Below are 18,725 nucleotides of genomic sequence, written 5' to 3' on the forward strand. Positions count from 1 at the left end.
ACACCGTCCTTCCCTGGGCAGGTGGAGAAGACCCCAAGGGAGGGATGCTTCAGCCCCCATCCCACGCGAAGCATTCCCATGGCAGCGGTTGGGGCATCCAGCACCGGTTGGACACACGACTCGGTCAACGGTGGTGGTGTCCCTGCCCTGGGAAAACCAGAGTTGGGAGCAACTCTTCGAGGGTCCTGGCTCCAAGTTGTCCTGGTTTCTACAGGGGTGGGAGTGCCCAGAGCTGTATAATTGCTAAGTCTTTTTAAACCCCAGATTTAAAAGCTGTAATTCTGATATTGTTTGTAATCTGATAACACTGTGAGCCACTGAGCTCCTAATGTGCCCAGCTTGGGAAACCACGAGGATTTTCCCACTAAGCCGAAATATCAGACTGTTGATTCTTGAGTTAATCATCTTTTCCCCCTTGGGAACATCAGATTTTGGCAACTAACTTTCTTGCTGATCAGTGCGGGCCGGTGGGAGAGGACCCACGCACGATCCCAAGAGGATCAACATGGTGGCACCACGCTTCAACCCGGGGAAACGGGGACATGCCAGGACGCAGCTTGTCTGCACCACCCAGGCACCGAGGGTTAAATTGGGCTTGTGCAAAGCCGTGATCCTCAGGCTCACACCGTGTGTTGGAAACTGACCCATCGTTTGCACGTCTACGACCTTCAGGACCAATCTCTTCTTTCCCTGAGCCCAAGCCGTTGCTCCTGGACGTGGCCGTGCAGGCGGGTAACCCCTGCGCGTGGGATGTCTCCGCTCCTGCGCCATCCGGCATCCTCCGGTCCATCCATCCCGCCAAGCCCTGGAGCGGTGTGCGTGCAGCTCCGGCCACCCAGGTCCTTGGAGTATGGGACCAGGCAACGCCACAGCACGGGAGGTTGGTCCTCTCGGATGTGCTGTGGGATGGACACCGGGGAGAAGAGTCTGGCCAGCCTTCGCTGCAGTGCCCCAGCCGGGCTGAGATGTCCCATGAGCTTTCAAAGGCTGCACCTCACCCATCCAACTAGGAATCTGCGGCTGCTCCACCACCCTCCTACACCCCCTGCACCCTGCCCGGGCCAGGGGACCCAGGGGAGGGCAAGGTCCCCTTCCCACATCCCTCCCAGCCTGGTGGAGATGGGACCGGGCTCCTTCGGAGCCTCCCACCAGCGTGGGGCGGTTAATTCGTACAAATCCCGGCGCTGGCTCCGCCGAGCCCCTAAGCTCTTTGCGGCGCTCCAGATCAGCCGTGGTTCAATCTGTTTGCAAAGCTGTACAGAGTGTTTACGCAGCGGGGACCGGTCCAGGGGATTAGGGGAAACGCTTCCCGGGCATCTGCTCGGTCCAGCCGCAGCCAGTGCCAGAGCATCCCTTGCCTTGGGGGGCCATCCCGGTTCTCCCAGCCTTTCCCATCCCACCCGTGGGATCCAAGGAGCGTGCTGGCTCCAAAGGTGCTGTGCGTCCTCCTAGCACCCAAAGGGATTTTGGTGCTGGCAAAGGATCCTGCTCATAGTGGAGGACCTCGTGGTGTTACCCCGGTGCTGGTGTGGGTCCTGGTGGGCTGGGCTGACCCCGAAGTGAGCTCAAGGTGACCAAGAGGGACTGTCATGCAGCTGAGAGAGGTGTCACCCCCGCCTTCCCTGGACTCTGGGGAGTGTCAGGACATCCCTGACCGATGAACCCATCGGTTCCTGGACAATACTAACCCCATGCCAGTTTCCAGCAAGCAGAAGGGTCCCTCTCACAGGGTCCCCTCCTTCCTGAGCCCCTCTTTGGTGTCCAGGGCAGAGCCAGAGCGTGGTGACCACGCAGAGAGAAGGGGTCGCAGATGCCACCCCGAACCGAGTCGTACCCCGGCTGTGCTTGCAGGGTAAGGAAGGACCATGGGCTCCATTCGGAGGATGCCACACGCAGCACTTCAACCTTCTCCCCTTCTCCCACCATCTGCCCTGGTCTGGAAACCTCAGAGATCGCGTTTGAGGGACGTTCCCGGGGTGTCACTCGGAGCTGAGCCCTGGAGCTCCAGCAGAATGGATGGAAAAACACAGAAGAGCTTGTGGGGACGCGGCTGCTCGTCCCCAAGCTGTGCCAGCCCGCAGCCATCCCACCGCTCGCTCTGCTGAGGGCTGCGACCACCAGCCGGGCTGCTTCGGGCTGGTAAATTGTGAAAATTTAAATCTGGGTGGCAGCGGGCGTTTCTTTCAGCCCCATCCCTGGCTGAGATGTGGGAGATGGCAGCTGTCGTGCACTGCCCGGCGCACACACACGCACACAGGGTTGGTTTTTTTGGTTTTGTTTTGTTTTTTATATTATAATACAAGTTCAGGAACCTCCCAGCTTAATCCCCACCAGATAAACTAACAGCGGAGAGATTTGGAGTTATTGACGAAGTCTTGCTGCTCGGGCGAGATTAGAGCTCGGCTTAATCTTGTAGCGGGAGGGTTTGAGGACGGTTTAATCAGAATTTGTACAGGAATAATCCCGTCTTTAAACTCGTCCCTGGCTCAATCCCTCCCAAGTTGTAATCAGGCGGGAGCCTCTCAGATGAAGAGGCCTCGGGGGGGTATTTCCAGCCCAAGTGATGCAGGGAGAGTCCCGGAGACGTGAGCCAAGGGCAGGCAGGTGCCGAAGACCCACCCAGGGCACCGCCACCTCCTCCAGCCGTTCCTGGAGGGGGAAACTGAGGCACGGACCCTAGCAAGCCCTGAGGCTCCGATTTTTGCTCACCCCCCCCCCCCCCACACACACCAGTTTCTGCAAAGGATTAAGCTTGCTGAATTGGGCCACGTGCCCACGAGATGCCCAAGGCAGCGTCGGCTCCGGAGATACCTGGAGGATGGGGGACACGGAGATGGGGGACAGGCACTGAAAGGTGGGTGGCACCAGGACCAGCCCAACCCTGAGCACTAACCCAAAGCTTGGGGGCTCAGCCAGCAGCCCACAGCTCCCCCCCACCGTGCTCTGGATGGGGCCCTGAGCAAACAGCCCTGGGAAGGAGGAGGAAGGAGGTCTCCGGTGCAAGCCACCCTGCACAAAACCCACCCAGCTCACAAATAAAAATTAAATCACCGGCAAACAAGGTTGCAACCAGCATCGCGAGAGCAAGGTGCATACTTTTGCCCTCCAAACCCTACCCTGGGTGTCATAAGCTGCTCCCTTAACCACGCCGTGCCTCAGTTTCCCTCCCCCCCCCGCCAAGGGCTGCCGGGATCCCCGGACCCTTGTGCTTTGCCAGCACCCGGCGGGGACTCGGCCGCTTTTGTGCCGCGCCGGCTCTTTCAGGGAGCACAAAGACGGGACACGGCGGCACAGATGGACCCTTTCAGAGGGGAGCGGGCTCCTTTCTCCGTCTGCCGCCGGGCTCTGCCTTCCGTCGCAATCCCCCTTAATTGAATCCGCACTTTCATAGCTCATTACCCCCCTGATGGATTGGATTAGCCTGGGCTGCAGCCCGCCGGCCTCTGCAGGGAACAGTTGGCTGCTCGGCGTCCCCGCGGGGAGGAGGAGAAAGGTGCGGAGAGGGGCCCAGCGAGCTCCTGGCCGTTAGCTGAAGCTCAGGGGCAACGGATGCGACCTCAGCTTCCCTCTCCAACCGCCGGACCCAGCTGTGGTCCGGCAGCGCAGGCATCCCTGCCCGCTCGCCGTGCCGCGGGCAGGGTGGAGGCAGCGCCCATGGTGGCTGCGTGGTCCTCGCCGTGCTCCCACCCTCCGTGGGGTGTTGGACCCCCCCACCCTGGGTGACACGCTGTGGTCCTGGTTTTCCCTGGCGGTATTTATTTGATCATAAGAAGAGCATCCGTGCGATGGGAGCGATGCGGGAGGGATGGTGGGGGGGTGGGAAACCAGCTCCGGGTCAGGGCATCGATGACCTAACGCCACATCCCGGGTGACCTGTGGCAGCGCAGGCGGAGCGGGGGGCTCTGCCACCCCAAACGTGGGGCAGGACGCCGGCACGCGCCGTTTGCCCCCCCCCTCCGCCGCTGCCGCCTGCGCTTCCGTGTCCATATGGGCTAACGGCCGTTGCCGCGGTGGCTCCCGGCCCCGCTCGCTCATTAACCTCTGCTCCGGGTGTGGACCCCCAGCCCAGCTGCCAGCGATGCTCCGCGCCCCCTCCCCGGCTGCTCAGGGGGCTTGAGGGGGGCTCTGCTCTCCCCCAGCCCTTTCGTCCTCAGGACGAATCACTGTACAAGGAGGATTTCCCACACCTAAACCCTGGCTGGCCTCCTACCCCGACCGCGGCAGGACTCGACCCGTCTCCCCTGCATCCCCGGGTGGGCTCGGGGAGGAGAAGGATGCTGCCCCGGGGGTGCCTTCCAGCTGGTTGCTCACGAAACCCACCACACATGCGAGGGCTGGGTTATTTTGGGTTATTTTCTCCGTGAAAACTCGTGCTTAAGGTTTCTGAGCCACCTTGGAGTTTCCTGTACGCAGGACAGCATCTCCCTCCCCAGCCGAGCATCGCAGCTGCGTGCTGAGCCGTGCCGGGGATGGGGCAGAGCGCGGGGCTCGTTGGTGGGAACCATCTCTGCCCCCCCCTCCCCCTTAAAGCTCTGAGCCCCAAAAAAAGGAGGTGACCACATCCACAGCGGGTTTTTTTGCAGGAGCAACACAGCGGTGCTTCTCCAGCGGCCGGCAGCGAGGAGAGATGCTGCTCGAGGTGCGGGAACAAGCCGAGGGCCGGGGCCATACATCCAGATGGAGATCCCGTCCTGCCAGCTCAGACATCTGATCACGGCAGATAAAAAAGTGCCCACGGCATAAATGGTTTAGCATATTCCCCTCTCCATCCTCATCCTCTTAGCAAAAGGTATAGCCGGGCACTCCCGGCAGGCTCTCCTACCAGATGTGGCCAGAGTCCCATCGGGGTAGTTAGTGCCATATCGTTTACGGGAGGGGATTAGAGATCCTCCACTTAGAGTCACGGTCCCCAAGGCCTCTCGGATTAGGATATAATGCAGCAGGCTTTGCCTTACGGGGGCTCAGATGGAGCTGTAACCCTCTTCATCCTCACTTTGCAAAAGCCCTAACGGTGGTGGTACCCAGGGCTGCGGCTGGCCAGAGCCCTCGGTCGTAACGCCTGGGCTGCCATGGTCTGTGCCAGGATAAATCCCGGAGGGATCTCTTCAGAAAGCTCAGCTATTTCCACGGGTAACAACAAGGTGAGACCCAAGGGATGAGCTGGGGCAAGAACATCCCTGCCAGGGACCCCGAATCTTCAGCGTCCCTCCTTCAAAATTGGGACGGGGGGGAGGCTCTCCTGCCTGCCCCCCAGGGCGGTTCACCTTGCCCAGGGGTAGGGGAATGATTCGGGCGCACGCATGGGTGATGCTCGGGGGGTCCCGCCTGGCCTCCAGCAGCCTCTCCAGAGGAGCTCAGGTCTGCGAGCCCTGCGGATGCCTCCCAGCACCCCGGGTATCTCACGGGGAAGCTCTCCTTCTCCTGATATCTGCACGCCAGCTCATCCAGGCACGGTTCACCTTGGGCTTGCATAAATCCCGATGTGGGGAGCCCAAACCAGGCTCCAGGGATGGCTGGAGCACGACGGTCCCTGGGCTGGCAGGGCAGGGGATGGACACTGCAGCATCCAGCCTCTCATTTCTCCTCCTCCCAGCACAGCATGGGGAAAAACAGGGAAAACATGGGAAAAACATCCTGCTTGTGCTAGCACCTCAAAAAAAATCTCACCCACAGAGCAGTGCCCGGGGTCTGAGTGACACCTAATATTGGTGTAAGTCAGGAGCATCTCCACTGCAGGGCCAAAGCGACGCTGCCGGGAGGTTTTTGGTCCCAGACCCCCGGGTCAGGCGAAGGAGCCCAAACCCTGGCCCGGGTTTGCAGGTGGTTGCTGTACCCACCCCCCCCCGTGTGCAAGGAGGGGGCACACCTGGCCAGAGGGTTTTGGGGGAATCTGAGGGGATACCTCAATATTCCCTTCATGCAGGGAGCAGGTTTGGGGGGGGGGTGTGTGTGCGCACAACAGTCGCCCAAATCTCCCTGTGAGCTCAGCTGCGGCGACGGCACCCAGGCAGCCCCCATGGAGGGAGGGCGGGCAGCCCCCTCCGAACCTCCCCAACGCGGCTGCGCTCAGGTGGGGGATGCGACCGCGCAGTGTCACACACACCCCCCCCCAATGCCCCCCGAGAGCAAGCGTTGTCCCTGTCAGGCACGGAGCTGGGGGGGCCCCGGAGTCCCTGAGCTGGCAACAGATGGCTGGAGGCAGCTTGCTGACACCTGCCCCTCCTCTCCACCCCTCTCCTGCCCTTCCCTTTCTTCTCCGCTCGTTTTGTTTGATTTCCCAACACTTTGGGGGAAGCCGGAGGGTCAAAGGGAGCCCGTCCCGGGAGCCGGACCCGAGGGCAGGAAGATGCTGAGGGATGTGCTGGCCCCCGGGGGTGGGGGGGGCAGGAGGTCCTTGGGATGGGGGTGATGCTGCAGAGGATGCTGTGGTGTCTCCGCCAGCAGCGGGCAGGGAATTTGGGGTACAGAGGGCCCTGCTGATGGCTGGCTTTCCTCTGCTCTGCCTGCCTGACTGGCTGGGTACGACCTGGAACCTCCTGGCCCTGGCAGGCTGCTGCCTCACACCCTGAGCTGATGCAGGCAGGGCATCCATCAGACCAGCAGATACCCAGAAAAGTGCCCACCTTGCCCCCCCCCCCCGCCCCTTGCTCCCCCAGGGCTTGCAGCAGCCAGAGAGGTTCCTTCTGGACATGGACAAAGTATGGAGCAGCTCTCCAGCATCACCTGAGCATCTCCAAACACTGGCCGGCCCCCCGGCACTACACCCACCACCACGGTACCAACCCGGGTAACCTTTCTCTCGCCAGGTTTTTGTCTCTGTTCACCCCAGCTGCTGGAAAAGCAACTCCCCAGCCCCGGCTGTGGGGCCAGCAGTGACTGCCAGGCGCAGGGGACCCATGGGCAGGGCACCGGCGCTGTCTGCGATGCCTGGGGGCACCGGGGTCCTTCTAGATGGAGAGGTTTGGCATCAAGGAGGCTGGTGGAGAGGTGGGCAGGAATGGGAGCGGGCTGAGAGATGCAGAAGCAGGAGGAGGAACTGGGTCCTGTGCCAGTGCAGCCCTGCAGCGAGCAGCAACCACCAGCTGCCTCTCGATAGCTCTGGTGAAAACCTTCAGGACAGAGCTCTAGCAAGGATGAAGGTGCCTGGAGCATCCTCGTCCTGCAGCCTGTGCCCTGCCCTGTGCAATCTGCCCCTTGCAAACCGCCCCAAGGTGAGAGCATCTACCAGCTGGCACGAGCCGCCTTGGCCAAGGGCCTGGGCTGCCCCACAGCTTAAACCGCCCCCCCCCCCCAGCTTCTGCAATCAGCCCCTGCTGCATCCCAGCTCCCGGGCACAGGAGAGCAGCGATGCCAACGCTGCCAGGAAAGGAGCCGACCCGCACCCATCCCAGGTCCCCCCGAATTGCCCCTTCCCCAGTTTCCCAGTGCATTTCTATAAATCAAGCTCTGGCATGCCCCCCACCCTCCCACCCCCCGCAGCAGGGTTTGGGGGGTCACCTGTGACCCCTGGCAGATGGTGCGGGGACTCCCACCCCTTCCCCAGGAACTGTTGCAGCCGGCCATCTGTCAGGCAGCTCAAATCTCCCCGGTCCTGCCTGGGAGCTGCCGCGCAGCATCTCCACCCTGGGACCCGGACTGCTGCCTGCCCTGCCGACACAGGGGGTGCAGGCAGGAGGATGGGGCGGGGGGGGGGCAAGCGAGCAGAGGTGGTGGCTGTCCTGCCCATTGCCCACCCAAATCTAAGGGGGGAAGAAGGAGAGAGGGGGGTTTACGGGATCCCAGCACCTCGGGGAGCCCTTGGGTCGGGCTGGCAGTGATGGGGCTGGCAGGGGTCCTCTCTCAAGCGTGGGGCATCATTTCCCTGGACCAGCCTGGGGGATGTCATCCTGGGGGTCCCACTGCCACGCTGTCTGTCCTGCTGCCCAAGGGGCTCCGGATTCATCCCCCAGAACGTGGTGCTGAGAAAAGCACCTGGAGCCCTGAGCAGCCCCGGCTCTGGGTGCAGGGCTGGGGGTCTCTGGGGACCCATGGCCCCCAGAGAGAGCACAGCTGGGCAGGGATGGAGGATGCACCTACCACAGCCCCTAATTTCCATGTGGTGGTCCCCAGGAGGAGGTTTCTTCTGGGACAGAGACCCAGGGGCCCAGCAGCTCAGCTGCCTCCTTGGTCCCTGAGCAGGGCAATTCCTTGGGGCAGGACCCAGGAACCGCTGCCCAGGGCTCAGAGATGGTGGGCAGCGAGGCTGAGCCCGCTGCATCTGGAGGAGCTGGGTTCAGGGGTGGATAAAGAAAGGTAGGGGACAAGTTTTGGGTGCCACGCTGGAGGAGTAAGTGGCACAGATGGTGGCACTGAGCCTGGCCGGCAGAAGCTCGCTTTGCCCTGTATCCTCACCCCTCCAGCATCCCCCACCAGCAGCCCCCCCAGAAATGAGGGGCTGCTCCCTGGAAGCAGTGGAGATAAATGAGGACGAGGGTCCTGCTAACGTGCTCCAGTCCTGGGGGCTCTCAGCCATCCCCTGTCCCCTGGGATCCCCAAAAAAGACAGCTCCCTGGTGGGGTGGTCCTCCCATGGGGCAGGTTGCAGCGCCTGCAGGGAATGGGGGGGTTGCAGCCCTGCAGCCCCCCCACCCCAGGCAGGGCTCTTGGAGGGGTTGGGGGGGGGTGTGTCATCACTGCAGGTACAAACTTTGCTCCACATCCCTCACTGCATCAGCCTTGTCAGGGAGCTCCAGGGCTGGAGGCTGCAGCAAGAGGGGAAGGGTAAGCAGCCCCCCCTGCTTACACCCCATGGGCTGGATGCGGCCCTGGCAGCACCCAGGGGTCCCAACACCCACCCTAGGCCAGTGCCTACCCTGTCCCTGGCACCGAAGCAATGGGGAGGACGAGCTGCTGAGGGCAGGCTGCAAGCCAGGAATTAAACTTCTCCATCCAGGGTCAGTATTTATTTTGCTCAGGGGTGCTACTTTCCACTGCAAGTCCCTCCCTTCCCCCTGCTCTTCTGCTGCGACCGGGGAACACGACGCTCGATGGGACTGGGGGTGCCAAAGCTGCCGCCTCCATCCCCTCGCTGCCTCCACGGTCCTGCCCAGCTCCCTTGGGTACCCTGCACCGGTCCCACAGCGCAGCTGCCCGCCTCCCACCACAGGACCAGTCCTGCCCAGTACCACGGGCCCCCGGCATGGGGCAGCCCAGGGCCCCAGAGCGGGGCTGCAGTCACCCCCCCATTCCTGCCAGCCTCAGGGCGACATCACGTAGGCGGTGGCGATGTACTTCTGGCCGTTGCCGTAGGTGGACTTGGTCCAGGCGTAGGTCTGGATGCTGAGGCTGTAGCCGCCCAGGCTCAGGTGACATCTGTGGGGACACAGTCTGTTTCAGCCTTGCTCCATCCCCGGGGTGCTCTCGGTGTCCCCACGCCAGCACTGCTCCATCCCCAGCCGTGATGGGGGGGACGCCAGGCTCGGGGGCCAACCCGGCTTCTGGCCCCACGGCCAGAGGACAGACGGACGGATGCAGACAGGTACGGTACTTACGCCCGCCCAGGACGCGCGATGAAGCACAACGTGTACAGACCAAACTCGAACTCGGGGCTGCAGCCGATGAAGGCAGAGCCCACCTCCTTGTAAAATCCATCCCAGCTGAACTGCAGCCCCAGCACGTCGGGGTAGGTGTCCCACTAGGGAAAGGGGGGGTCAGGGATCAGACCCCTGGCTCTGCTTGGCTCCGGGTGCAGCAGGGCAGGGAATTCGAGCAAAGCCCATCTGCACATGAAGCTGAGCATCCTCACGCCCTCTCCAGGGACAGATCCAGAGCAGCTTCCAGCTGGTCCGAGGGGCCGCCAGACAAAGCCCCCCAAACTCAAATCTCTCGCTTGTGGTTTGGGAGCCCCTTCTGCCCATTACATCCTCTTTTCTGGACCTTCCCACCCTGCCTCCATCCCAGGGTCCACAGATGGAGGCAGAGGGAACATCGCTGATGCTTCTGATTTGCCCGATTTGGGATGCGGCCGGCTGATGCAGCGCCGCTGGCCGCAGACCCCACGGGATCACTTACCGGCCCGTTGAAGTTGTGGCTGAAGTAGTTGACGATGCCCTGCTTTTCAAGGAGGTAGAAGCGAATCCAGTTGTGAAATCCAGACACTTTCCCTTTTTTCACCTCCCCTAAACACAAGCGAGACCCTAGGGTAAGCCCCCCCAGCCTGGCACTGCCTGCCCCCCCCATCCCACCAGCGTGGGCTCTACCTGAGAAGACATGCTCGAAGCCGCTCGAGTCCTGCTCGCCGTCACCTCTGGAGTAGAGGCCGAACCACATCTCCTTCAAATCGGCGACAAACTCCTGCTCAGAGCCGTAGCGATCTGCAGACAAGGCGGCGTGGACGGGTGGGTGCAGCATCCCAGGGTGGGAGCACCGGGAGATGCAGAGCCGGGGCTCCCCCCCCCAGCCCTGAGCTGGTCCTCTCCCTTGGGAGCAATTCGGCTTTGCCTGGCTCAATGCTCTCACGACCTGGCAGCTCTGGTGAGACCGTTCCCGTGCTCCTCCAGTCTGCATCCTCCCAGGTCATCATCTCCCACCCAGCCGGGGCTTTCCTTTTGGGTGCCCAACGTGCAGGGACCCCATTTTCCCTGGCCAGCTCTGCCCTGCTCCACACTCACTTTTTTTGTGGAGGAAAGCGAAGAGTTTCTTCATGAGCTCGGTTTTCATCACCTCCTTGAGGAAATTGTCCTGCTCCCTCAGCTCCTCCGCCGTCACGTCCTCCTCCCTGCCAGTCGCCCTCTGGTAGTTGTCCAGCAGTTTAATGAAGCTTGCGTAGGTGGGTTTGGAGAAGAGCTCCTCATTGACGTATTTGTAGAGCCTAGGAGAGAACGGATCCTGCACTCAGCGGGGAAGCAGAGGTCCCCTCCAAAACCAGCCCTGCACCCTGCCTGGCTGGCTGGTCTCTGCTGTGGTGGCCCCTGGCTACTGGTCACCCCCCCCCCCGAGGATGCTGGTGCACGCTCACGGCTGCGGGGAGCGGTCCTCCTGGTCACCCGTCTCGTCGGGGGAGGCCTGGTACTGGGGGTTAAGGGTGATATCGGTCGGCCGGGCTTTGTTGTGATCCGCCTTGTAAAGCTGCTCCGAGACGTGCAGGAGGTCCTCGTTGGTGATGGCGTCCCGGCTGCTGGAGAAACCCTCTGCAAGGAGAGGCAGGGGGGTGGCAAGAGCAGGCAGCAGCTCCCAGGGCCGCAGGTTAGCTGCCCGTGGAGAAGCGAGGGTGATGCGGTACCCCACGCTGCATCGATGCACAGGTTTCACAACCCTGGGACACCGTGAGAGCTGGGTGCTCAGCATGGAGCGTTAAGGGGTGCAGGGAGGTCCCAACTCGCACCAGCCCCTGGCCACAGGGCTGCAGGCACGGGAGCCTTTCATTAAGCACTGGGTGGGCTGGGAAGCATCAGTCCCCGTCTCCCAGGTGCGATGTTGCTCTTTGCAACACGTCTGCTGGGATCAGCCCCCTCCTCATCTCCCAGATTTTAGGTGTGCGGTGACCAGCGGATGCAAACACCAGCTCACCCCTGCCTCTGGCCGCTCCGTGCCTGCACGCTTCACCCGTCTCTGGTGAAGGGAGATAACGCTGCTGGGGAAGAGGCAGGAGATGCCGGGGCTCTCGCCGTACCGTCTGCTCAGCAACGACGCGCAGCGGCGTGGAACAGCCGGTGACGGGGTGGTACGGCCACGGCCAGAAACCAGCGCGACACCCCGACGCCATCGATCCCCAAGAGCCGCGAGCGGCAGAGGAGCGACCTGCCCCCAGTCGGGGTGTGTGTGTGCGTGTGTGTGTGTGAAATGGAGGCAGTGGTGGTTTATCGCCCTTGCTCAGAAGGAGCTACTCACCGCGGGTGTGAGCTGCCATCTCGGCCCATTCTCCACCTGCACGGAGATGAAAGGAGAAGGAGCTCAGGATGATGGAGATACAGGCTGGGGGTTGCCCAGGGCCACACACACAAATGAACATCAACACAAGTGGGCACACGCTTACGACCAACCCCTTTGCACCCCACAGCTGGGCTCTGGCAGCCTCAGGATGAGAGCAGCCCCCTCCAAACCCACCTCCGTCACCCGGGGGATGCTCACCGGGTCGGCAGCGCGCGTAGTAATCCTCGCAGCAGTTGTGGTACCTCTCGCAGTCGGCATTGCAGTGGCACACGTCCTCCTCGCTGTAGGGCTCCTCGCAGCGTCCCTCGCAGGAGTCGGGGGCCGTGTACAGGTCTTTGGGAGAGAAAGAGAGAGAGAAACAACAGCGTGGTCCTCAGGACAGACCGACCACCCTGCCCCAGCCAGCCCGCGACCTGGGGAGCATCCTTCCTTCCGCCCACGTTCCCATCCTGGGAGAGCCTAAAGGACCAAGCTCCTACCCTGGAGCTACTTGGGATCCTTCATCAAGCGTTTAGGGGTGGCATTTTGACCGGCTGAATCCTCAGGATGCACATCTCTGTGGATGTCCACCACGTCAGGGCCACTTCATATCAGGAAACACGTTCTTGGCTCCCCACCATTAATTGCTCCTTCTGATTCACCCCTTTAATGCCAGGCGTAGCAGGAGTGCCCCAGGTTCAGCTGTCTCTGAGCTGGAGGAGGAGCGCCACATTCCAGACACCCTTATTTGCAACCCGACCGTCACTCTTTCTGCAGTGCTGGGAAAACTGGGAACTTCTTCCCAAGGTATTTATATGATCAATGCGTCGTCAAGCATGTGCTTTATTACACATGGTGGCAAAACTAAAAAATAATGCAGCAGCTCAAGCGGTGCTTTGAGTAGTGCAAATGCCACGTCCCAGGAGGACGATGGACACTTCCCGTTAAGCAAAGAGGGGCTGGAGGGGACCAAGACGTTGGGTTTGTATGAAAAGCTTAGGGAAGGTGCTTCATCCTCTGTGCTGCTTCTGATGGGAGGAATGGGACAGCAGGCAGCCCAGGCACGGCTTTCCCGGCATGGCTTTGCTCCAGCCAGGAAGGTGACCATCTCCAAGGACGTGCTGAGGAGCCATGTCCCAGCCAAGCCGCCAGCCTGCAAAGCAATCCCTGGAGGAAAGGGTGTTGCTTTCCCTTGCAATCACGCAACATCTGAAACACCTCTGGGTTGCCTGACTCGAACTCCAGCAGGTGAAACGTGCCCTCGGGGCAAATCCTGACACAGCAGCGATCAGAGTGACCTCCAAGCGTCACACTTGCTGGTTTCTCTCTGCACCCGCCTTGCTCGCTCTGTTGTCTTGCATTTTACTCAAAGTTTTTGCGCTTTTCAGCCTCATGTCATCAAGGTCCTATGTGCTGATGAGAGAGGAAGAACCTCTTTGTCGCACCAGCCCACGCTGCAAGGACACACTGCTGACTCCCCTTTGGCCTCTCACCGCCACGTCCTTTTCTGCAAATCCACTTTACAGCAAGAGGGGAGTTAACAGGAAGGGGTTTGCTTGAGATGCTCCTGGAACTGACGTGCCCTTGGTGCTATTTTATTCCCACCTTTGTTCATACTGATGCAGGGAGAACTGGAAAGGGCTGCAGAGGGAAGGGGCACCCCTGGTTTGGGTGGTGAGTGATGCTCAGGGTGTCCAGACACCCCCGTTTCACCAGTCCACTCAGCAGAGCAGCCAGGTCTGGAGCTCTGACGGGGCTGACAGCTGAGATCCCTTTTCCCAGGACGGCATCCCTCTTACGCCCAAAGCAGCCGTTGGAATAAGTCAGTCTGAATCACACATCCAGGCTCATTTTCCAGCAGCAGTCCCAGAGAGATTGTGCAAGGCAGGAACTGCCCACACATAAGTCACCGCTGAAATGTTCCCGGTCCTGGGGCACGTGCAGCCAGAGCGTGTCACAGCAAAGCACCGATACCGGGATGTGCGGTGACTCAGCCGAGGCCGGGAGCCTTGCAGAATCCTCGGAGGAGCGAGCTCAGCATCACCCCATTTCCCACGGGACTCGGCTGCGGGGTGCCCAGGCTTCTCCCCGCACGGGGAGCGTGAGCAGGGCGGGGGCGGCTGCGGGAGGACGTTCGCTCCTCCTCACGTAGGCATGAGCCTAAATACTGCAGAGCAGTCGGCCGCTTGTGATGGTCAAGTTTAGAGGGGCTGCTGGAGAGAAGGGGTGCTGGGACAGCTGGCAATGCTGCAGCCGAGGGACGGTGCCCAGAGCAGAAGGACACGGCCAGCAGCGCTCAGCACGGCACATCCCCACTCAACTACACGGTCGATATTTGGCTGGTCCAACCAGTCGATATTTTCTGGCTGCACGACGCCAGACAAATATTTCTTTCTCATTTTCAGCACTTCAGCCAGATCCATCTCTCCCCAAGCACAGCTTTTTGGACAAGAACAAAGTCATTTTCATTTCCACCAAAAAAAAAAAAAAAAAAAAATGTTGACCTAGAAATCACGGGCTATTTCCTGAGCAGCTCCACTCACCAAGGTGTGGGGAAATGTCTGAGACATGACGGAGCCCTCCCAGCGGCTCTCAGCTCGGTTTAGGACACGAACCTGAGTTACGGCTTGGGTCAGAGCAGCATCCGCGAGTCCCTGGCCTGACTCAAGACCTCGCTGGGCTGTGCAAACACAGACCGAAGATCAACCCTGCCTCTGAAAGGGCCCGCTTGAAGGACAGATTAACTTGCAACAAAAGAGCTATTGAGTCTGAGCTCCCCAAATGTTTAGTTATGTGCTCCTGGCCCCCAAAACCACATATAACCCCGGGTGCAAGCTGTCTGTGAGATAATCAGGCAAAATCTCCCACCTCTGTCCTGCCCAGCCGAGGGTAAGCCAAGTTATTACACGGTGGAGGTGTTACAGCTCAGACAGGTCCATCAGGGTGATGCTCCGATTCCTCTGGTCCGAGGCGTGCGCCAAGGACAGACCATGCCAGAAGCCAGCGAAGCTGCCCGGCCACAATAAGCCCAGCTATTCCTTCGAGCAAGAATAACTTAGCACTCGTGTTAAACAAGACGAGACCATGGCAAATCCTCCTGCTCTCAGGGTCACCCGACGGCTGGTTTGCAGCAGAAGCTGCTCTTCTTCACCGGCCTTGCAAAATTAAGGAATTTAACCCTTAATCCTGAGGGGAGTCATCTGCTTCTGAAACATCAGACACAGCCTGATGGCAGCATCACAAGTGATGAAACTCCCTTTTTGCAAATAGATTACCGCTCACGTTTTGTGCAAGAAGATGGCAATGAAGGCGCCTAGTCACATGCAGGATCCTGGTCAATCGGGAGCCAAAACCCGATGCTCACAAGCCACACTCCTTGTTGCAGCATCTGCCTTAAAGCCAGAGCTATTCTTTATCATCTCTCCAAGCCTGTCTCCTCTCCTAACAACCGCAGAGTCGCAAGGGCAAACCACCTGAGTTCACGTTACATTTTCCATTGCATCTGACTGGCTCCTCCGCTCACCTCCAGCATCCGCAGGGGGACTGTGGATATTAGAAAAATATTTCTCTTCGTCCTCTCGCAGCGTGGGAGGATGGAGGAGCCAGAGGAAGGGGGGCTTACATGACGAAAGGACAGCAAGATGCACCAGGAAGCAACTGGTGGACAAGGCTAAAGACCAGGGGAAGCCTCAACCCATCAAAGAGATGGATAAACCACCCTCACCACCAGCTGAAACCCCCAGAGCTCGTGGAAGCCCTCCAGCACAAAAACATCCCTCACCCTTTCCCCTGTGAAGCTCTGGGGGATCCAACCTCACCAGGAACCAGCTGCCCCCATGCACCCGAGCTCCCGGTTTACGGCAGCGCCCTCAGCCCCGTCTGCCTTCAACCCATCGTTGGCCCCTTCCCATCGGACGCGTGGGCTGGTTTAGCCCCTCTGCCAAAGCAAGGCTCCATTACTCACTGCCAGATACGCAGCCCAGGGCAATTCCTGCCCCAACAAGGAGGATCCAGGTCTTCATCATCCCGTAGACAGCAAGCTGGGTGTTTCGGAGCGTCCCGGAGAGCGGGTTGGGAATGACGGTGCTCCTGGGCGCTCCCTGCTATATGTGGGTCCCCTGGGAGCGCGGAGGGGAGGGAGGAGCGTGATGCCACTGAGGACTTCACGGGCAGGCTGCACCCAAACTTTGCCAAAACTCATTATGTGCACGGCTTAATTATAGGCTACCCAGAGTGGGAGGAGGGCTGGTAAATCCAGTATCCCAGTATTGCTCCACTCTTTGCGTGCACGACCCCCGGGGGTGATTGAGGAGCACAGGGGAAACTTCTCAGTGGGGTCTTTGCCCACCCAGAGCCCAGCAGGTCCATGAGACAGCTTGGTCCCTCAGCGTGCCACGTGCTCCCATACAACCGGTGCAAACTTTCTGTTCCCCGGTTAATTAGGGGTAATGATCTGTCCTTCCTCAGCTCCTGTCTCCGGAGGCTGTGCTCCCCTTACGGCACAGACCAGCTGCAGTTGAAGCCTCCAGGTCCTCCAGCAGCACAAGAAAACCCTGAGACATAACCACAAGCCAGGCTCTAGCGTCAAGGCTGCTCAGGGAGTAGGTTTTGTGGGCTATCCCAGTGTGGTCTCACTCCTGGGGCAAGCCCAGAGCTGGTCCATCCCCACCCTGCGTGGGGCTGTCCTCCTCCAGGGAGCCTCCACGGCGCCGAGTAACGCCGAGGCTGGTGTGGTCACCATCCTCTTCCCTGCCCACAGCAGGGCCAGCCCCAGCTCAATTCAGTGCATCCCACTGGAAGATGTTCCCAGATGGTGGGTGTTTTGGTGTACCTGGCAGGAGAGACAGCTTTCCATGCTACCGCAGCCTGGGGGGAACCCAGCACCCACTGCTTCCCGGTCCTGGAGTGTGTCGTACGTGCTGACCAGTACACCCAAAGGTATGGGAGTGACCAGACTGGAATAGGTCAGCACCAATCCTGCCTCCAAGGGCATCTTCACGCTGCCTCTGAACCGTGGCACAGCCTCCCTGTTTTCAAAGGGGCATCGCAGTCGTCCCTGAGCCGATCTCTGTCCACATCCCTCCGCCGCCCAGCTCAGCCGCTCACAGGGCTGCGCTCGGAACCGCACCAGGAAAATCACCCAGACCTAACTCATCATCCTTCTGGAGGCTGGTTTAAAACCTGCTATTTTCCCATTCTGGTTTGGAGGGCAGCCCACCGAGGCAAGCAGGAAGGAATCTCCTCAACCCATTTTGCTGCTGGAGGATGTTGGGGAAGTCCAGCTCTTCCACACACCTCCCTGTCACCTCCCAGCCACGGTACCTCAAGGGCTAGCAACTCACCCATGGCTGTATTGTCCTCAAGCATCGCCCTCGCCTTTCCAGGAAAAGAACGAAGAGACCACCAGCGCACGTTGGTGCTGCACCCGAGGGCCCAGCACAGGCACCGGCTGGTTTCTGGCTTCTCCTCACGTGGTGACGTGGTTTCTCAGGAAGCCTCATCCCAAGCCATGCCCAAAACCCAAATGATTTACACCAGCCACTTCTCCGCCTCCTCACCAGTTTGCAGTGACAGACTCAGGGATGGCCCAATACCGGCTGGTCCCTTGTGGTCCACATCCCTCTGGTTTGGCCAGGCATTTGCCTGATGCGATGCTGGGAACACTCCCCAGCTGGAGGCTCCTGGAGCTTCTGTAAACAGCCCCAGGCTCTCCTGGGCTACCTGCCACAGTGGCTGCCAGACAGCAACGCTCCCAATGCTTCCATCACCAGAAGCAGCAGGTCCGGGACAGGGTCTCCCCACCAAGGAGGGACTCACTCCTGTGCATCTTCACCTTGGTGGGTGATGACTGACCTCCAAACACCACCTGAGCCAGGGGAGGCAATTTCTAACCTCCATCAGGTGAGCAGGCAGCAGCTGCCTGCAATTCATCCTGCCTACACAGCAGCGTTGCAACAGCCCTAATTCCCTGGGGTGCATTAGCTGGCACAGGAGAGTGGCGTTTGGTGTAATAAGGACCAGGTTTGGCTTCTTTCTCATCTCTCAGTCATCTCCTACCCTTTGCCCTGGGCTGGTGACCCTGCTGACCTGTCCTTCCCGAGACCAGCCTTGTTTTTTCTGACATCTTTGTGTCACCCTGTGCTGAGGTTGCTCTTCGAGTCCATCAACTGGCTCATGCGCAAGCCCAACCTTTCCCCAGCTCCAGGCTGTGCCTCGAGCCCTGCTGGGGATGAGGAGCTCACATCAGTGGGGTCGGATGGATGGCTGCAGCCATCGTGCATCCATCTTCCTCCTCCAAGGTGCCCAGGAAAAGCAGGAGCCGCAGCGCCTGGAGATGGAGCGAGTCCTGCAGTGCTCGGTGAAGAAGCTGGATACCCACCATGGAGGAGGATGGAGGTGGAGCCCATCTCTTCTTGCAGAAAGTTGCTTTCCCAGCCTCACTGTGGAGGATGATGCCTTTTGCCTTGGGCTTAACTGGGAGAGTCAGCTTCATCAGCAAAGACGTGGGAACGGCATGTTTGTCCCTGTATCTCAGCCGCACCTTCTAGAAACTGGTGGCCAGGTGTGAGCGCTCCCCACCTGCTGTCCTTGCACACCCCCATGGTCCAGCACATCTCGTTCCCACCTTCCAGCAGTGCTGGACCTGCAGGCACCAAAGCCCTCCAAGCTCCTGGGGACAACCTTGTCTTGTGGTTTGCAGGTCCAGGGACAAGAGCAGGTCGGCGTGTGCCAGGCCATGGTCCAGAGTCAGCCACCGGTGACAGAAGGACAGCGTCACTGGCTGTCACTGAACACCGTGACCCCATTCAGGGCGCTCGCCCACGAGGGGTGTTGCAG

At 60.3% G+C, this 18,725-nt stretch overlaps 1 protein-coding gene across 1 annotated transcript; it reads right to left on the reverse strand.

Moving 5' to 3' along the window:
- Positions 1–9,074: 9,074 nt before the first annotated feature.
- On the reverse strand, positions 9,075–16,154 carry LOC104632614 (uridylate-specific endoribonuclease). Its single transcript, XM_075737654.1, has 9 exons — positions 15,853–16,154; positions 12,108–12,242; positions 11,868–11,903; positions 10,996–11,167; positions 10,649–10,848; positions 10,238–10,351; positions 10,050–10,156; positions 9,530–9,672; positions 9,075–9,350 (listed from the first exon to the last, which is right to left on the reverse strand). The coding sequence occupies exons 1-9, from the start codon at positions 15,911–15,913 to the stop codon at positions 9,236–9,238; spliced, it is 1,083 nt and encodes a 360-aa protein (XP_075593769.1). The 5' UTR covers positions 15,914–16,154; the 3' UTR covers positions 9,075–9,235.
- Between the last annotated feature and the right edge of the window lie 2,571 nt (positions 16,155–18,725).

This window comes from Balearica regulorum, chromosome 29, assembly GCF_011004875.1.
Source record: "Balearica regulorum gibbericeps isolate bBalReg1 chromosome 29, bBalReg1.pri, whole genome shotgun sequence".
In the NCBI taxonomy this organism is placed as follows: Eukaryota; Metazoa; Chordata; class Aves; order Gruiformes; family Gruidae; genus Balearica; species Balearica regulorum.

Coding starts and splice junctions, on each gene's coding strand:
- LOC104632614 (XM_075737654.1), bottom strand. CDS start 15,913: ATGATGAAGACCTGGATCCTCCTTGTTGGGGCAGGAATTGCCCTGGGC. Junction 12,243..15,852: donor CCTGGGCTGCGTATCTGGCA/GTGAGTAATGGA, acceptor TCTCTCCCAAAG/ACCTGTACACGGCCCCCGAC. Junction 11,904..12,107: donor CTACGCGCGCTGCCGACCCG/GTGAGCATCCCC, acceptor ATCTCCGTGCAG/GTGGAGAATGGGCCGAGATG.